A 19,551-nucleotide genomic window follows, 5' to 3' on the forward strand; every position below is an offset into this window, starting at 1 on the left:
CTACATCCAGACATGGCTTTTTTGTTCTTGATCTCATTACTTGCATAAGCCATGAAGAGTTTTGAGATGGTGTTGGGATAAAGCCAGAACTGCTGGGTGGGATCCGTGAGTTTCCCTGGCAAGAGATTTAACTGTCAAAGGTCTTGGATCACCTCTGGCGACAGAAAGACAAGAATTATCTGAGTATGAAAGAGTTAATTGAGTAGAAAAGACAGATCCTGATACAGTTCACATTCAGAAGAAATACCTGAAAGAGTCTGTTTTTTTCCCAGTGGGGTATGACAGCAGATGCTGTGGCCTCAGCTCTTGTGAATTTGAGGTCAAATTGTCAGGGTGGGATGCCACTGTATGAACTGAATGACTGCTCATATTCTCCTCCCGTATAGGGCTACGAAACACAAGCATAGCAATTGGCAGGTTTGAAACAGGCAGAAGAAGGTGGTTCTTCACACGCCATGCTCTTGAGCTGTGGAACAGCATTTTGAAAGATGTACATGTCCAAAAGGTATCTGGACAATTTAATGGGAGAAAAATTAGTGGAGAGTACTCAAACAGAAAGATATCACCAAATGTTTAGGAATCACTGGAGGCTGGAGCAGTCTAAACGCATTTTCTTCTGTGGTTGCAATGGTTTGATTCAGCTCCTTGGCAACTCATTTTTAAGCTACTGTTGGGACAGGATTCTGGGCTGGCTTGACTACAGTCATGATCCAGCACATCCAGCCACAGACACCAATATCCGTACATTAGAATGTGACATTTCACTCAAACACTTTCATTGAATAGAATAACAGAGTAGCGAGTGGAAATCATCTTGCTTGTTCTGCTGTGAATAACATAATCTCATCTGCTGAACTCGTCCTACTTTCAGACTGGACTTTCCTTAGTGCCTTGTAGAAAATCCCAATATCAACCGCTGCCTCATTTCTGGCAGCAATTTAATAAAGCATCTGCCATGAGCAGCATGTATTAAGGTTCAGTGATTACTTCAAAATTCAACAATTTGTGTATCAACAATATTAGTAACATGATACACTATTACTAGAGATAAGATACAAACCACATCATTAGTTTTCAGATCACAGAAATGACTTTTGACCAGCTAGCTCAAAAGGCTTGGTTAAATATTAGTACATGAACTCACATGAACATAACTGAGCTGAAAAGGATGAAGTCAATGAAGTTCATCAGTTGTTTGCAAGACTCAGCAAATCAACACTTTAGTCTCCAAAAGGGTGAGGAAATTAAGCTGCTAACAGTGTTTCTGTGACCTGTACTGTGACTCCACCAACAGTAAATCACTCTATTGCTGCTCTAACCCACCATCTTTGGATAAAGCCAAGATGATTAGCTCTAGACTATGATCAGCATTAGGAAAGAAGAGACCCTTCTTTATTCCAGGCAGAAAAAATGTCAGGAAAAGGGAAAAGTCTGTCCCAGTGTCCCATGGTAAAAGAGAGGCACAGAAGTGAAGTCTGTCCAATTGCCAAGAAGGTGGCTGAGCTTAGCGGGGCTCCTGAGCCGCGGGTCCCAGCTGGCTGCACGGGCAGTGGAGCTCCTCTGGAACCAGCTGCAGAACCACCATGGTGTACAGCAGGTCATGCCAAAGGTCCATGCCCTGCGAGGTGGAGAAGTGAAGGGGCAACTTCATGAGATGTGCACAACAGAGATGTGATCACCACAGGGCAGACCTACTGAAACTTGGGCTACGGCCTTAGCCAGAGGCAAAACTGTCATCATTACAAAAGAAAAAGAAAAAGATAAAGAAAATATAACTAGAGATAGAGTATATTTACTGAAAACAGTGCATATAATGAGGAAATCATTGCCCCAGCTGTCAATTTAATATTGAAGAGAAATTCAGCAATCATCAAGGAACAAAATATTTGGCTACACTTAGTGCTTTCAAGTAACTACAGTGATAAGAAAGACAGATGAGAAATCATGTTTTAAAAGCTGAAAAAAACAACACCTGACGCTAATGTCGACTGATGTAACGTACGGCTTCACTATGATTTCCGTCCTGCCAGAGGAAGTAGCACAAAATTAGCAGAGTGTTTTGGGAAGTTCAAGGAGAAAAGCAAGGAAACAGAACAGCCCTATGAAGTGATCCCACCATAGTGGCACAACCAGCAATGGACTGTTTTAGCAAGAAGATGGTGGTGGAGGAAGATTCTTCACTATGGTGATGCCGCGTCCCTGTTCATTGTGTAGAAAGTCAGGCTACAGCAATTTCCTGTGTATCAGGCAAGAAATCCCTAGAGTGATACAATAGGATGTCCCATATCCTTTGGCTTAAATTTGTTTAGAATAGTGAAAGAGGAGACCTCCAGATATGATTTGTTTTCCTCTCTTGAGAGGTATGAAATACATGACATTTCAAAGAAAAATTGAAAATTAAATATAAAACAATCTGTGGGCCCATACTCTTGCCTTCTTCCTGTGTGACTGTCACTCACATTGAAGGAAATCCCCCAGCAGTGTCCAGGCCAAAGATACACAGTGACACACAAGTGGTACAGTACAACACATTCTGTTAGTGTTCAATAGCTCAGATGGTCCAGCCTCTGGAATAAAAACAAAGTGCAAATAAGAACTAACCTGACACACTGGAAAGCCCATCTGATATTTCACAAGGTCTTGGCGAACAAGTATGTCGGAGTTACCAGTACAAATCGGCTGGCTAAATTTTAAGTAATGAACTCATTTAGTCCCTTCTATGTACCATGACCCTTTTCATTGAACCTTTCAATGCACATTGACTCTTCAGACCACAGGCAATCAAGGAAGGACTATGATTTATTATTTGATCCAAGTGAACTTGAGGGGAACTATAGATCAACTAATGTTGAAGTCCTGCCTAAAAGTACTTCAGCCTAAATAAAGAAAACTAAAAGAAAAAAAAGAAGAAGAGGGAACATCACCACACTGTCTTTTAATAGCAAAGTGTTTTTCCTAAGTCAGAATCGAGTTTCTCCATGCCCCAGCCTCAGTACTAGATTTACCCTTACGACACTGTGGTTTGTGCCACTATCAGAGGCAGAGTAACTGGTTCAGCTTTCCATGAGTCCATCTGAATACATTTTGTCGACTGCTGCCTTTGGGAAAATGAGGCATTAAGACAGGAAATCATCAGCTCAACCAGCGAGTGCAGATCCTGAATTTTGAATGGGTCACAGGCTACATACTTGCAGGCCATATTGAGAGTGGGCTATAGGTAAAATGTGACCCCAGGAAAGCAGCTCCAAGCAGCACGGGTCTGTCATCGTCATTCCTCGAAGGAGACGTGTCAGAGGCCAGAGGTCTCGGGTTGCTGCCAGCAGGAAAGCTCAACACAAAAACCCGGTCAGTAAGGAAGAACTGCCTGGGGGTAGTGAGTATACAGCGTGAAAAGACAATATGTGTCAGAATAAAGGCAGGATGAGGGTGCAGCCTGTGAGCAGCAGGTCTCTGGGGAGAAGGGCAGCAGCTCCACATCTGGGAGCCTGCAGAAGACTGTGGGCTGCAGAGGAGGAAGAAGTGGGGAGAGATACTGGTAGGACATCATCTAGAGCTGACCAGCCACTGAAATGCTTTCCAGGGCAGGTTGTTCTAGGATTGAAACAAGAGCACGAATCCTCCAGCTGAGTGATCTCTTCAATTCCCAGCAGTTTCTGGGAAGATGGTGCCAGAGGCACAGAGCAGATGCTGGCACGTGGAGGGATTGTTCTCCACTGCAGGGCTGCAGCTGGCCCTGAAGCCAAGATGAAGGGGTGACAGTGTTGTAGCCCAAGGAATTACATGCTCACTGCCAATATAGTTGCAAGTCCACTGTTTTCATATGTAAAGCGTGTGCTCAGACTCAAAACGGGAGACAAACTCCACAGACATAAGCCAGGTATGGCAGTGGATGTGTGGCAGCCCTGCTCTGTGTTATGGTGAGTCCCAGACAACATTATTTTCTTAACACACACTGCTCAGATTCAAGTTAGGATACCACACCCCATAGTTCGATAATAAGAAGGTTTCACTGTCCCTGGGATCATAAGAGCAGACTTGCTGTGTAAATTCAGGAAGTGACCAAGAAGAATGGAGTGGCTGGCCTCTCTGTTTTCTGTTTTCACCCTCTAGCACATCCAACTGCCTTGTGCCCAGCAGGGAACCTTTTCATCTTGCGACCGTTGGGAGGCACATGATCATGAACATGTTTCAGGGCTGCTAGTCTTTCCTCATAGAAAGAAGGAGGCAGTTGCCTTACGCTTCTTTAGCGTAGCTTAATGTATCAAGCTCATCCTGCAGCAGCAAGACCTTTCCTTCCATAATGTGTGCCTGGAGCATGCTGTGTTGCCAAAGGCAGGTATGAACATGACAGCAGCCCAGTAGAAGTTTTCCTAAGACAGGAGTTAGATGTCAGGATTGTCAGAGTGTTTGGGCAGAAACTCAAGGATAGGCTAGTACTAGGTAAGCAAGAACGCATTCTCAGGGGCACGAGGGCCAGAGTTCGACCTCTGCTCAGCCGAACACTGGGCATTTGTCAATAAGCAGATTTTGACTGTACGCAATGTCACTTCAGAGTACATGTATTAGCTGTCAGCCCTAATCAGGTCTCCAAAGATATGTCTGATAGCACAGGTTGCTATCAGAGTCATGCCTGAAATTGGAACTGTGCTCTCTAAGACAGCATCCATGCAGCTGTTGTTAGCAGCTCCTCACCCCTCAAGGTTGAGGGGGCCAAGGGCACTGAGTGACACTGAATAGGAAAAGAAGGTCACATGAAAGTTAAACCATTGTACCTTGTTCCTTCTGTACTTACCTCATCTGGAGAATGCTCAGTCTGCTTGGAGTTTCCTGGCCTGCCCCATCCCTCTTCTTCACAGACAGAGGCCCCGTGTCTGGTTTCTGTTTTTACAGGAAGGTAAAGAGTTGGCTCAAGAACAGGTTAAAACAGACTCCAGTGACACCTGTATTTTCTTTTGGTTTTGTACAAGTGCTGGCTTAGCCATGTCTTGTTCCAATCAACAGGTCCATTTGATAGTTGCTGTGATGAAGAGATCCACTCACCACATGCAACCCTGCATGCTGTTGGAAGGTGAAGGAATCGGTGTGGTCGAGGCACAGAGAATTTGCAAGAAAAGTAATGTGGTATTTCCCACTCATGACGTTTCCTTGACAGGATTGCACCAGGGATACCAGAGGGCGATGTGTCAGCAGAAGAAACTTCTACAAGATCAAGCAGTAAAAGCCAAGCAAGGACCAAATTGTGTTCCTGTTGAAAAAGTTGCTTTTTTATGTGTAGAAAATAGCATGGTATTTTTAAAGTACAACGATGAAACCTCCAGGAGCTCTGAAGATGGAAATCCATCTAACTGTGCATTGGCAGTAAGTACCTAGTATTTTCAGGTAAGAGAGCTAAGAAATAGCAAATCCCTTCCCAAACCTTGAGTATCCCACCTCCAGGAAGCAGCACTGGGCAGAGGAGCTTGTCCCATAAGTGACTCTTGACTGGGAGGGAATTTTAGTGACTGACTCCCTGGCTGGCTGGAAGACGGTGTGACAGTGGCATTGCAAATAGGCTGAGCGCTGACAGCTGTGTTCCCAGTTCTGTCCCTCAGTAACTATTCCTCTCTCTGCCTGCAGGCCCTTGTGTGTCTGGCAGAATCCAAATCATGGCAAGGATGGCAGGTCCTTGGAGGGCAGCACCACAGAAGAGACATCACAGGGTGTCTGTGAACAGCGCTGTACTGGGGAAACGTATAGTCCAAGAGCAGAGGCAGCGCTTGGTTGCTGCTCAAACATTTCACCTGGAGAGTCCATGAGAAGTTCCAGAGGAAGTAGAGAGGTACAGGGAGAGATGAAATCTCTGTCTTCTGCAGTATTTCCTGGTGGAAAAGAGAAGACAGTAGCAGGTGCTTGAAGATAAGAACACAGGAGAGAGCAGAGGAAAGGGAGGTCTGACAGAGGAGAGTCAAGGTGTGAAGTGTCTCATCCAAGTGGTCTGTACAACTGCTTTGGAGCCAACGCAGTTCTGAGGACTTGGACTGCACCTGCAAACCAGGGGATACAAATCAGCCTGGCAACTCCAGCTCTTCAAGCAGGAACCGAGGAGTTCAGCTCCAGAGGAGGATTTTTTCCCCTGGTGCCTCAAGATATTTCTGCTCAGCTGCTCTAACAAGTGATTCTGAAGTCATCCAAGTTTCAGTGCAGTACTATGCGGATAGGTCCACAGCCTTCAGAATGGGCTCCTCATTCTTTACATAGATACATAGACTGTTGTGTTTGCAGTACTGCAGCACAGGACAAGCATGTAGTCAACAGTAATATGCAGAAGACAAGTGTGCTATGAAAGTATGACAAGATTGGTTAATACAAGGTTTGTTAATGATTAATGTTTGTCTTTCTGATGTTACAGTGCTATAAGGCTGACGCTGAAAAAGCTGTTCATGCAAGTTTGTTGGCAGCAAGTGATGATTTTCTAATTAGTATGTTTAACCCAGAGGAAAGGAGAGCAGCCATTGGTTACATTTGCACTGTTATTTTTGCTGTAGGCTTCATAAAGTGAGTCTTCCAAGATGCAGCTTCAGCCCCTCTTGATCCCACAGCCCTGTTCCATGTTGCCATGGAAGCCCTGGGAGCCACAGTAATTTTCTTGCTGGTGTGCATTGTCTGCCTCCTTGTGTGCTCAGTGTGGGGGGAGATATCTGAATCGGGGCAGCTGCCTCTTGGCCCGTTTCCTTTGCCCCTCATAGGACACATGTTGCAGCTGAAGAGCAACTTGCCCAGGCAAGCGGCTGTAACTTAAAAGCAATGTTATTTTTTTGTAAAATTGTTTCTGCTCAGGAAGAAATATGGTCCTATGTTCAGAGTTGGTTTGGGCTCAGTACATGCAGTGATGTCGTACGGACCCTTGGAAAACCGAGGCTGTGAGAACAATAAACTCCCAATCGATCTGGAACTTGTATGGGATCTGCTACTTCAGCTAGATCCCTACAAGTTGATGGGACCTAATGGGATTCATCCAAGGGTGCTTAAAGAGCTGCCTAATGTCATAGCGAGACCTGTCTCTGTGATTTTTCTACACTGTTGGGAATCTGGAGAGGTCCCAGAAGACTGGAAGCTGGCAAACATTGTCCCAGTCTGCAAGAAGGTTAACAGGGATGACCCCAGCAACTACAGGCAAGATGTTCATCACACAGCTGTGTAAACACGCAATGCAGTGGGTGAGCAATCGTCTGACGGGCGGGCTTAAAGGGTTCTAGTAAATGGGGTTATGTCGGGCTGACGACCAGTCACTAGCGGAGTTCCGCAGGGATCCATCTTAGGGCCAGCACTCTTCAATGTCTTCATAAAATACTTAGACACAGGACTTGAGGGATTGCTTAATAAGTTTGCTGATGGCCCAAAATTGGGGGCAGCTGTTGACACTCTAGAGGGCAGAGAGGCCCTGCAGAGGGATCTGGACAAATAGGAGAAGTGGGCAATCACCAGCCGCATGAAGTTCAGCAAGGGCAAGTGCCGTATTTTGCTCCTGGGAAATGGCAACCCTGGCTGTACATACAGACTGAGGGATGAGATGCAGCCAGGCAGCTCCGTGGAGAAGGATCTGGGGGTTCTGGTCGACAGCAAGTTGAACATGAGCCATCAGTGTGTCCTAGCAGCCAAGAGGGCCAACCGTGTCCTGGGGTGCATCCAGCACAGCATTGCCAGCTGGGCGAGGGAGGTGACTGTCCCGTTCTGCTCTGCACTGGTGCGGCCTCACCTGGAGCACTGGGTGCAGTTCTGGGCAACATAGGATAACAAAGTTATTAAGCTACTAGAGAGTGTCCAGAAGAGGGCTATGAAGTTGGTGAAGGGTTTGGAGAGGAAGCCGTATGAGGAGCGGCTCATGTCACTTGGTTTGCTCAGCTTAGAGGAGACCTCATTGCAGTCTACAGCTTCCGCATAAGGGGAGGAGGAAGGGTAGGCACCATATTCTTCTCTTTAGTGACCAATGAGAGAACGTGAGGGAATGGCAGGAAGATGTGCCAGGGGAGGTTTAGTTTGGACATGAGAAAAAGGTTCTTCACCCAGAGGGTGGTGGAGCACTGGAACAGGCTCCCCAGGGAGGTGTCACAGCTCCAATCCTGACGGTATTCAAGAAGAGACTGGACAATGCCTTCAAACACATGGTGTGATCTGTGGGGTTGTCATATGAGTTGGACTCAATGATCCTTGTGGGTCCTTCTTTCCAATTCAGGACAATCTATGATTCTTAGTGAGAATGGAAATTTTATAGGTCATTGGCCAGCTCAGTCTTCAAGCCATAGTACATGTCACATAAATGAGTGAAATGAAACAGTCTGAAAGATACAAGACCTGGAAGGCATTTGGGAGAATAAGCTTTGTGGAGGCAGGTTTTTGACTAACAGGTGTTCTTCTGGGATATCAGAAAAAGCAACCAAACTGTGTGCTACTTCTTTATTTGGCAATATAAATTGTGATTTCGCAAGAATTCATTATAATTTGCACGAGAGGACCCATCTGCCCAGTCATTGATAAACTCCATCCCCACCAGAGGAGACAATATGTAGTGGGGCAAGAATACAGTAGATGATCATCCTCTATCAGAAAAAAATCCCCATTGTTTAATGCTTACATTTATAAATTGGTCACAAACAAGCTGAAAATAGAGAGGACAGAGGTACCTCAAGCAAAATTTGTGGAAACCCTGAAGGACAAACCTCTGTTCCTGCTGTGCTGAGAGGATCAAGTGAGAGGGACAGCAGCAGCAGGGCTCTCCGAGCACCGGTCCACACTCCCTGACAGGTCGGGATGTCAGGAGCCAGCCAGGAACCTGAGGTAGGTGAGTCAGTGCAGAGGAGAGCCTGTATGATTTTGCACAGGGAGCTGTCTCCTTCGGGATGCTATTGCCTACTCTGTCTCTGCCTAGAGCTGGCTGTGGTGACTGTAAAAGCAACACACAATTTTCTTTCCTAAACACCTTTCCTTCCAGAAAGTATCTAGCAAATGATCTGCGTGTTACAGTCTCAGCAGACTGGGAAATCACTATCATTCAAGCAGAGATTTTGTGAGTTTGGGAGCTGTCAACTGTCTTCACTTGGCTAACGTGGAAGAAAAGAGACCTCATAAGGTCGGGGCATATTTGCCAGAGCACTGACTATAGGGGAAATATCAATGTCCTTGTGATCCACAGTGGGCTTCAAGGTAAAGTTCTGCAGGATGGCTGTCAAAAATATGAATATCTCCATCCGGGCCAGACCTTCTCCTGCACAGACACGTTTTCCTGCAAGCAAAAAATAATAAAAAGTGAGGTGACCGTGGAGTATTTTGCTGGTAACTTATTTTTAACCACTGCTCCATCAAAGTTCACACATCTCGGAATGGAGAGGCAGCGCTGCCGCATTTTGGGGAGGGAAATGAATGAAACTAGGGGCTAAGTGTCCAGAACAATGAGAGTGCTTAGTGGGCAAATCCAATTTGAAGGCTTCATTTTCTCACGTTCTGCTGTTTGGTGCTAATTTTGCAGAGGGACAGGTTGCCTGGCTGAGTCCCACTTCACACATCTCTTCCTGAAGAGCGCATTGGAGTAGCTTCTGTGATTGCTAAACAAGTCAATGGAGATTCTAGTACAGGGCTTCGAGCTGCCCAGAAATGACGAGTATAATAGATCACCAGACATCGCTGTACTGACTGTGGTGAGGAAGGCACTAAAATCTTCAGAGAGATTCTAGGAGAGGATAGTCCAAGGTCTGAAATAGAGAGAGGTCTTACCTGCAGAAAATGGCATGAAGTAGTCACTCTTTCTAAAGGTACCATTTGCATTCAGGAAATGTCCTGGGTCAAATTTTTCTGGATTTGGAAATTCCTTGCTATCATGTAGGACAGAACTCAGCATTGGGAATATCATTGTGTCCTGAGTTAAGGAAGAGAAGAGAAGAAAATTAAAACGGAGACATGCTACACGTATGTGAAAAAAATAGAAAGATGTATCTTCTCTTCACATAGAGGATGAAAAGGCTCAATAACTTCCAGAATCCCTTTCCAAACAAAATTATTCCAACTCTTTTTCTCATTTCATTGTTTCTGAAAATCACACACCATACAATGAATTGTGCGCATTATTGTTTGCAAGAGATTATGACGTTTCTCAGACATGGTGGAACAGACCTTGGGGATAAAATAATCTCTGAACTTGATGTCTTTGATCACGCTATGTGGGACGTTAAATGGAAGGAAATCAATAAATCTCTGGATTTCATGGGCCACAGCATCTGTGTAGGGCATCCGGCTCCGATCTGCCATGCAGGGGCTTCGGTCTCGGCCAATCACACAGTCAATCTCCTTTTGCATTCTCTCTGTTAGGAGAGAAGTAAGTGTTAAATGGACAAGTTCTCCATCTCTTTGACTAAATCTCTCCCCATATCTACAGCAAAATTTGCTTTTAGAGCAGCAGGAATATATGACTACACTTACTACTGATATCTCTCCCCTGTGAGTGTAACCAAGACTAATAGACATTTCTACACTGCAATTTTTTTTTTCCTTGGGATGGGGAAAATTGCCACGTAGGGCAGTGACTGGAACTGTCCAAATGAATCCCAGGACCTCTTAAAAAGTTTAAATTCTTTATTTCCTTTTCTATTACCTACTATCTCTGGGTATTTCTGGAGAATCAGAAGTCCATATCTCAGTGTGATGCTGGTGGTCCCTGTTCCTGCAAGGAACAAGTCAAGTGTGGTTCTGCTCAAGGTCTCAGTGGTGAATTCTGAGTGACTGTTCCCTTTCTCCTGGAGGAAGATTTGGAAGAATGTTTAGAATGACACAGTTAAGCTGTTGTTTAAAAAGGAATCTTCTGTACCCACAATGTATGTTTCTAAACACATCTAATATATTTTCAAAAATATGACACTCGCTCTCCAGAACAGCAGCATTTATGGTTCTTTTACTACATAATATTATGAACCTTTTTTAATTTGGGAGGAGCATTGAATTACATCAACCAGATTCATCTTCAACATTCTGAACTTTAGCTAGTACTCTTAATTCTACCTTTAAATATTCTTAATAAGAAAATAGGATAGAATGAAGCTGATGTGCCAAGAAAAGGAAGTTCCCCTCTGTATTTGCAAAAGCCCTGTGCCCTGCCACAACTGAAAAGAAGCTGGGATTCAAGCAGTGGTTTTGTTAGAATCCAAGAAATCTCTTGCTCTTACATTACCTGATGCATTTTGTTAAGAAAAGCATCAATAAAATCACGAGGACAAGTGGGATCCAGGGTTTGCTGGTGTTCTGCTATGATTCCTAAAGTAAATTCGTAAAATTTTTCAGTATTTTTAATCAATTTTTGATGAGGCCCAGGTAAATAGTCCATGACAGTTGGGAAGAAATTGTATATCTGTAAGAATAAAATGATGGAAAAGCACATTCTGATTAATGTGGATGCAATACAATGTTCCCCTAACTGTATCTATTAAAATGGGGCAACTGAAGACTTTTGGAAGAGTAGGTCTGTATTATTCAACTGGATTTTAATGCCTTTTCCTTTCTGGTTTCACTCTATTAAAGGATAGACTGCACTTCGGAAACTTTTGAAATGATAGTGTTATTTGAACATAAAATGACAATTCCATAAGACAAGAAAAAAACCTAACAGGAATAGGTTATTTAATTGCCTTTTTGGCTTTCAAAAATTTATTAAAATTTACTCCACTTGAAGATGGATAGGTATTTATCAAGACAATATTATAATCCTTAACATATTTATTATTTACATAAGAATGTACACACCTGTGCTTGTACAGTGGACTGGAGCTCATTGTTTTCATCCATCAAGTCAATTAAAGTTATAAATTTTTCATCCTCATAGTCAAACCGATCCCCAAAGATGACGGAGCAGATGATGTTGGCAACAGCGTGGACTAGGAAGTTGGCAGGGTTGAAGGGCTGTGCTGGAACAACAACAACAAAGGGTGTTTTGCTTTCAGTATTTCAGGCATCATCCCCTTCTCTGACACTGCAGGGAAGTTTTGCATCCTCTTGAGATCCAGAGTTTGAGAGTCCTTTGAAAGGATGGTGAAGGGCTTGTCTGATTTGTTGTTCTGTGCTTGAGGTGACCTAACTTCCCTGTTTGAATGGTTTCAGTGTCTCTTTTGTCCTGTTCTCAGGTCATTGGTCTGAGTGGCTTGGTTCCTCTTCAACTGACACATGCCTGTCCCCCTTATAGACTGCCTGCCTATTAGAAATGGCCTAATGATTCCCACCAAACCCCAGTGAAACCATAAGGACTTTGCCTGAGCCCTGTCTTTAGGTTATCACAACTTGTTTGTGAACTCTAATACCGTAATGTCAGCTGTGTAACCCTATCCTAGGGATTCCAGTGATCAAAGTCTAGTTTTGATAGCACAGCTACATAAGATTCTAAGAAGAGGAATACAGAAAAAAGAGGACTACAGAGAAAAAAAAAAAATGAGATCGGACCCAAAAAGAAAGAGAGGAAAGGTTTAATTGCAGGCTATGATAGAGTTCATCTCAAGGTTTCAAGAGGAGAAACAACAACATGAAAAGGGTTAAAATCCTAAAAGAAAAACAAGGAGTCAGAAAATGGCAACTTGTCAGCACTGATGCCTCCCTGGCCACTGAGGACTCAGCAGATGTCTCATCAGAGCTGGTATGTACTTGCTGATGCTGTAACAAGGTGAGGCAGAGATTAAGGTTTGCAGCAGAACTTAGGAAAGTCAGTGTTATTGTGCTAGTGAAAAAATACGAGCAATGGAGGTGAGAGTGTTTTCCCTGCTTTGTAGCAGGAATGTTTATCTCTGAAACCAGACTAAATCTTCTAGTGGCTCATAGGAGACAGTGACCCTCCAGCATCCTTTAACATCCATCTGCTTTTTCCCAGCCACGTGTCCGTTTCTTGGGTCATAGTTTGGGTGAAAGAGCCCTACACCCCTCATTGTCTCATTGCAGACATGCAGGGTTTCCCAGCAAGCACAAACTCCATGTCCTACCACATGTGTTCCTGATCCGCTCCACCAGAAAATGAGCTTCCTCCTGGATTCGCTCCTCGATGCTCTTCCTCCCCATCCCAAAATCGCGCAGGGTGGTGAGTGTAAATCGTCGGAGCTGCTTCCAGGTCTCCCCATTGCTGGTCACAACACCTGACACAGGAAGGAAAAATACATCTCTACGAAGAAACCTTTTTTTTTTCCCCTGAATGGGATGCTACACAGTAAGTGCTCAAGATACAAAACCACCTCTTTGTGAAGTTACACTGCAATTGCTATATGCCCAGGAATGCAAGTTCTCTGCAACTCTGCTGGTGTTAAGTCTCATCCATATGTCACAGCACTTTGAGTAAAACCGAGTTTCTTCTCAGAACAAGAAAAACTACAATAGGATGTAAATGAGAAGTTAACACTAGTACTGAATTGATCTCGGCCACAAGCCCATGGTCTTCGCACTGACATAACTTCTTAAATGTTCTGCTATGCTGCACCCTCAAACAGCATATAATTATTGACAGTATCATTGATGCTGTACCATAGTACCATGGAATAGGATATATGCCATCCTGGAACTGCCCTGGTGAATAACCTCAGGGCCCAATCTTGAATGTGACCCTTTCTGGGACAGCCTGTATTATCTGGGAGAAAAACACGTAAGTTCTTAGAGGCACATCTAATGAACAAAGTGTTAGCCGTAATTTGGAGCATGCTGAAAATAGAAGATTGCTCAGTGATACCAACCTAGGACCACAAACTGTTCTCCAGTAAGTAATAAGTTAGGCATTTAGTTTTTTACTGCTAATTTGAATGCATTAATGTAGTATATGAAATCCACCTCCTCCACTGCTTTGTATGCTTTGTACACTCACACTACCAGGGCCATACCTGTTTCTTTTAAGAGTTTTTTAAATAGTGGTAGATTGCCTCTTCCACTAAAGTCATCTCCCTGATCAATCAGAGCTTCTTTCACCGCGTCATAGCCATACAGCACCACAACCTTTTGTGGGCCTAAAGATACAGTGAAGACAGAACCATACTCCTTGCTGAGCTGTAGGAAAGAGGAACACAGAGAACAACATGTCTGAATGTTAATCACATGAAAAGAAGTTTGAAGGGAAGGGGTTGGAGGGGTGACGCCACTGTCCCAACATTGCTGACGTGTGACACCAATTAGCAGCAGCGCAGAGATCTTTCAACTCTGAATTACAGCCAGGGGTAGAGTAAATTGTGCAAGAATTAGGGGACATGAATGGAAAGGTGAGGTGTTAAGTCCAAGTCCCAGAAAAGGACATAGTTTTTCAGGGGGCTAAGAATGCCTTTTGTGGATAACAGATAACAGAGGCTCAAGAACAAGTGACTAAAGGGATTTTGAGCACACAGACACCACAGCTGTCCCTAAAATCTCCTGGGCCACAGACCTCTCGCAATGGGGCCAGTATATTAGCAGAGAGTCCATGCATCCTTGGACTAATCATGTCGTCTAACTTCCCAGGCATCTGCTTTTGGCTACAACTGCAGAAAGGTTCTTGGTGTGACCTGGAACACTTCTTCTCCTGCTCACTCTGGAAGAGCAAACTAGCTATAGTCCCAGGTGTTTTATTGTGGGAAACTGAATCACCCAGACGACTGAAACAAAGCAGAGGGTGCTCATGATTCTCAATGTTCACAAGCACCAGGGCAAAAAGCAGCTTGTATGGGTACGTGTGCGGCTGATGACACACACAGTGATGTCAGCCATCACCACAAGTTTGCTCTACAGAACCCAGTGACACTTGCCATACCCACCCATCTGCCCCAATCCCCTCACAATCCCCATAGGAACAGACACACCAGCTGAACTCCCTCCACCTGTCCCCTCCCAGGCCTTGCAGCACACAGGTTTTGTTTGACAGATGGGTGACATCAGCCAGGGGAGGGGAGGGAATGGACAGCACAATTCACCTCCAACCTGTTCTGCTTCAAACCCTTCACTCACTTCTTCTAGTGCCAGGAGATCCTACCTATCTGCTGGGGAGCAGAGGCAGCACAATGGAGGGTCCTACCCAAAAAAGGTCCAGGCCATCTTACCAGCATGGTGAGGAGTTGGGTAGAGGAGGAGGTTAGTGAATATTGCAACAGCATCAGTGCCTTTATTGCAAATCCATGGCAAATTACAGTACTGCCTTGAGGTCAGCAGAGGACTCATTTTGAGCATGATTACTGCAAATATCTAGACTTGGTCTTGCAATATATATGCTTAGATGTAGATGTAGATTTATAGATTATTGCAATATATAGACTTGAAAAGCATGTGTTTCTGGGAAATCTTTTGTTTCTATTGCAGTCTGGCATTTGGCCAATGGAATTTAAGCTTGTGAATTAAGCTGATACTCTCTTGTAAATCTTTGATTCACATGCAGTGGAGACAACACAGAAAGAAGTAGACAGCCCCTTACCTTCTTCAAGCTTTCAGGCAAGTTCGACAGGTTCAGCTGGAGGATGTTTCCAACAATGGGGAGTGTGGTAGGACCAGGAGGCTGCTTCTGTTTTTGTGATGTGCTTCTCCATGTGGTAAAGAGAAGAAGGCATGAGATGCAGACCAGCAAGAAAATAGTGGTCGTTCCCAGAAGCTCCATGGTGGGTTGAGGGTGAGAAGTCAAGTGTCAGAAGAGCCTGATGTTGGATCTGTAGATCCCAGCTTATATATATGCTGTCATATCAAAGCACATGACTGAAATCAGCCAATAGTCCCTCCTTATTCCTGCTGAGAAATGAGATTACTTATTAATCTTTTCAAGATAAGAATGAATGAACTAAGGACGAATGCCTTGTTTGCACACTGATTATTTTTCCTCTCCAGCTTGTGTTTTGTTGGGTAATCATTCCAGTAGGACTAAAGAAGTGATGTTCTAATGCTGTTAAACTCAAAATGCAGAAATATTTAAGGTGTAGCTGCTATGTATATGCTTAAACTCTTGCTGTTTGCCCTCACGCAGAGATTGATGTCTGCCAGCCCTTCTAGTACCCAGGCACATATCCTTATATATCAAAAATGCATTCTTTCCTCTCTCTATATATCTCTTGTCTCTCAGCTAATGGTAATGGGCTGTCAAAGATATTTTCTTTCGTGCACGAACCCATTGGTTAGGAACTTGAGGCCACATTCTCTTGTGGTCCTAATGACGTCCTTTATCAACAACAAATTCTGATCCAACGTCACTGCTCTGAATACTGTGGACCAAGGGTATTTAAAACCAGAAATGGTCAGATGGGTGAAGTTGAGAGGGGCCTTCTGGGCCATGTCGGGAGGGATGGCCATATTGTTGAGAACCATCATTTTTATTGTCATCAAGGAAAAACTCAAGCTGTTTGCATTTTCCTTTACTTTTCCAGATGAGGTGCGTTGCCTTCCTCTATCAGCAGGCCTGAGGGTGAACAACGGCTGTGAAACCCAAAGCACTGGAAAAGCAGGTCTTTGCTTGCAGCATCACTCCTACATCCAGACATGGCTTTTTTGTTCTTGATCTCATTACTTGCATAAGCCATGAAGAGTTTTGAGATGGTGTTGGGATAAAGCCAGAACTGCTGGGTGGGATCCGTGAGTTTCCCTGGCAAGAGATTTAACTGTCAAAGGTCTTGGATCACCTCTGATGACAGAAAGGCAAGAATTATCTGAGTATGAAAGAGTTAATTGAGTAGAAAAGACAGATCCTGATACAGTTCACATTCAGAAGAAGTACATGAAAGAGTCTGTTTTCTTCCCAGTGGGGTATTTCATACCACAGGTGCTGGGGCCTCTGGTCTTGATAAAAATGTCACCATTCTCTGGCTCCACCTGTGAATTTGAGGTCAAATTATCAGGCTGGGATGCCATGGTATGAGCTGAATGACTGCTCATATTCTCCTTTCGTATAGAGCTATGGAACGTAAGCATAGCAATTGGCAGGTTCTAAACAGGCAGAAGAAGGTGGTTCTTCACACGCCATGCTCTTGAGCTGTGGAACAGCATTTTGAAAGATGTACGTGTCTAAAAGGTAACTGGACAAATTAATGGGAGAATAACGTGTTGAGAGTACTCAAACAGAAAGATATCACCAAATGTTTAGGAATCACTGGAGGCTGGAGCAGTCTGAACGCATTTTCCTCTGTGGTTGCAATGCTTTGATTCAGCTCCTTGGCAACTCATTTTTAAGCTACTGTTGGGACAGGATTCTGGGCTGGCTTGACTACAGTCATGATCCAGCACATCCAGCCTCAGATGCCAATGTCCTTACATTAGCATGTCACATTTCACTCAAATACTTTCATTGAACGGAATAACAGAGTAGCCAGTGGAAATCTTGCCTGTTGTGCTGGGAATAACGTCATCTCATCTGCTAAACTCGTGCTACTTTCAGACTGGACCTTCCTTAGTGCCTTGTAGAAAATCCCAATATCAACCTCTGCCTCATTTCCCGCAGCAATTTGACAAAGCATCTGCCATGAGCAGCATGTATTATGGTTCAGTGATTACTTCAACATTTAACAATTTGTGTAACAACCATATTTGCAACGTACTACACTGATGAGATAAGATACAAACCACATCATTAGTTTTTAAAACACAGAAATAACATTTGACCAGCTACCTCAAAAAGCTTATTTAAATATTAGTACATGAACTCACATGAACACAACTGAGCTGAAAAGGATGAAGTCAATGAAGTTCATCAGTTGTTTGCAAGACTCAGCAAGTCAACACTTTAGTCACCAAAAGGGTGGGGAAATTAAGCTGCTAACAGCGTTCCTGTGACCTGCGCTGTGACTCCACCAACAGTAAATCACTCTATTGCTGCTCTAACCCATCATCTTTGAATAAAGCCAAGATGATCAGCTCTAGACTATGATCAGCATTAGGAAAGAAGAGACCCTTCCTCATTCCAGGCAGAAAAAAATGTCAGGAAAAGGGAAAAGTCTGTCCCAGTGTCCCATGGTAAAGAGAGGCACAGAAGTGAAGTCTGTCCAATTGCCAAGAAGGTGGCTGAGCTTAGCGGGGCTCCTGAGCCGCGAGTCCCAGCTGGCTGCACGGGCAGTGGAGCTCCTCTGGAACCAGCTGCAGAACCACCATGGTGTACAGCAGGTCATGCCAAAGGTCCATGCCCTGCGAGGTGGAGAAGTGAAGGGGCAACTTTATCAGATGTGCCCAAAAGAGATGTCATCACCACAGGGCAGAGTTCCTGCCCTGACCCTTTAAAAACTGAGTCAGGAATCTGCAGTGCAGAAAGGACCTGAAGAGAGACCTGTTGAAACTCCGGCTAGGGCCTCAACCAGAGGCATTCAGCAGCTTTGAATTGTTACTTGTCATCATCACAAAAGATAATTATAACTGTCGAGGATTTAGATTGTGGGGTGGCAATAAAACCCTGGCAGATGTATTGTTAACCTCCTCTCCCCTCCACCTCCCACTTTTGCCCCTCCCTCTCCCCCCTTCCCACTTAGGACAGGTGATCGGGAGGGAAAGAAGGACAGAGAGAAGAGAGCTGGAAAAAATTAAAGATGTTTTACTAATGCTACTAATAAGAATAGACAGAATAATACAAAATATACAAAACCAATCTTGAGAGTTTCAGCTACTGCAGAGCCGGCAACCAAAGTCCTGGATTGGACTCTGCAGCCAACCGGAGCTGGATTCAGTCTCTCACTAGACCTCAGTTCGCAGGGATGACTAGCAAGGTCCTCTCCTAATGTCGGCCACAAGCAGAAGGGAAAAGGCAAAAAGGGACGAGGTCCTCGTGATCTCCCACTTTTATAGGAAGTATTCACGTGAATGGAATGTTATACACAGTTGGTCAGCTTCTTGGTCACTTGTTTCTCATCGCCCCTCTCGCGAGATGTCCATCCATGCTTATCAATAAGTTTGCATTCCATTGCTAGGTTTACCAAAACATGTGTCTGGTTCTCCAGGAAAATGCAGTTAATATGAAGGCTTTAGCTGACAGGCAAAATTCACTGAAAGAGAAACTTGTTTTTAACAAAACCAGGACATTCCACCCCTTATAATAGGCCATTCACTGAATTCTTAAACCTTATCAATACAATCTATCAACACAATCTAATTAATCACTACTACTATATCTATATATACATATGTACATATATACACAGGAGTAATTAATCTTAATCAGTGGACCATCCTTTGAAAGGTTCATTAAGTTCATTTTGTCACAACAGTCTCCCAGGACAGGAAAAATGGTAGAAGTGCATCTCATGACCACTGTTTGTGGGTTAAAGATATCAACTTCGAAGAAGTTGTCAGGCGCCACTCGAAGAAGCTAGCTCTGGTTTCATCATCACTGTCTTGATCTGGAAGACACTTATTAAATACTGTTAGTATGGCAATTCACATCCTGCAGTTCAGTATTGAATATTTTCACCTAAACTCAAATCCCCTTGAGGTATATACCGAACTTCTCCATCCTTAAGCATCACCCATTAGGTGCTGCCAGGTCCCTGGGCAAAAACAATCCCACGAATGGGCTTGCCTTTGCCTGAGGCAGGAGTAACCCAGACTGCCTTTCCTAACATATTTTTCATGTGTACTGCAGGGACTTTA

At 44.1% G+C, this 19,551-nt stretch overlaps 1 protein-coding gene across 1 annotated transcript; it reads right to left on the bottom strand.

The window, feature by feature from the left end:
* Positions 1-8,398: 8,398 nt before the first annotated feature.
* LOC135579767 (cytochrome P450 2H1-like) lies at positions 8,399-15,701 on the bottom strand. The gene is made up of 9 exons (XM_065067310.1): positions 15,416-15,701; positions 13,866-14,028; positions 12,984-13,133; positions 11,764-11,924; positions 11,195-11,371; positions 10,622-10,763; positions 10,144-10,331; positions 9,748-9,889; positions 8,399-9,259 (listed from the first exon to the last, which is right to left on the bottom strand). Exons 1-9 carry the CDS (start codon positions 15,593-15,595, stop codon positions 9,078-9,080), a joined length of 1,485 nt encoding a protein of 494 aa, XP_064923382.1. The 5' UTR covers positions 15,596-15,701; the 3' UTR covers positions 8,399-9,077.
* Between the last annotated feature and the right edge of the window lie 3,850 nt (positions 15,702-19,551).

Source organism: Columba livia, chromosome 6 (assembly GCF_036013475.1).
Source record: "Columba livia isolate bColLiv1 breed racing homer chromosome 6, bColLiv1.pat.W.v2, whole genome shotgun sequence".
NCBI classification, from domain to species: domain Eukaryota; kingdom Metazoa; phylum Chordata; class Aves; order Columbiformes; family Columbidae; genus Columba; species Columba livia.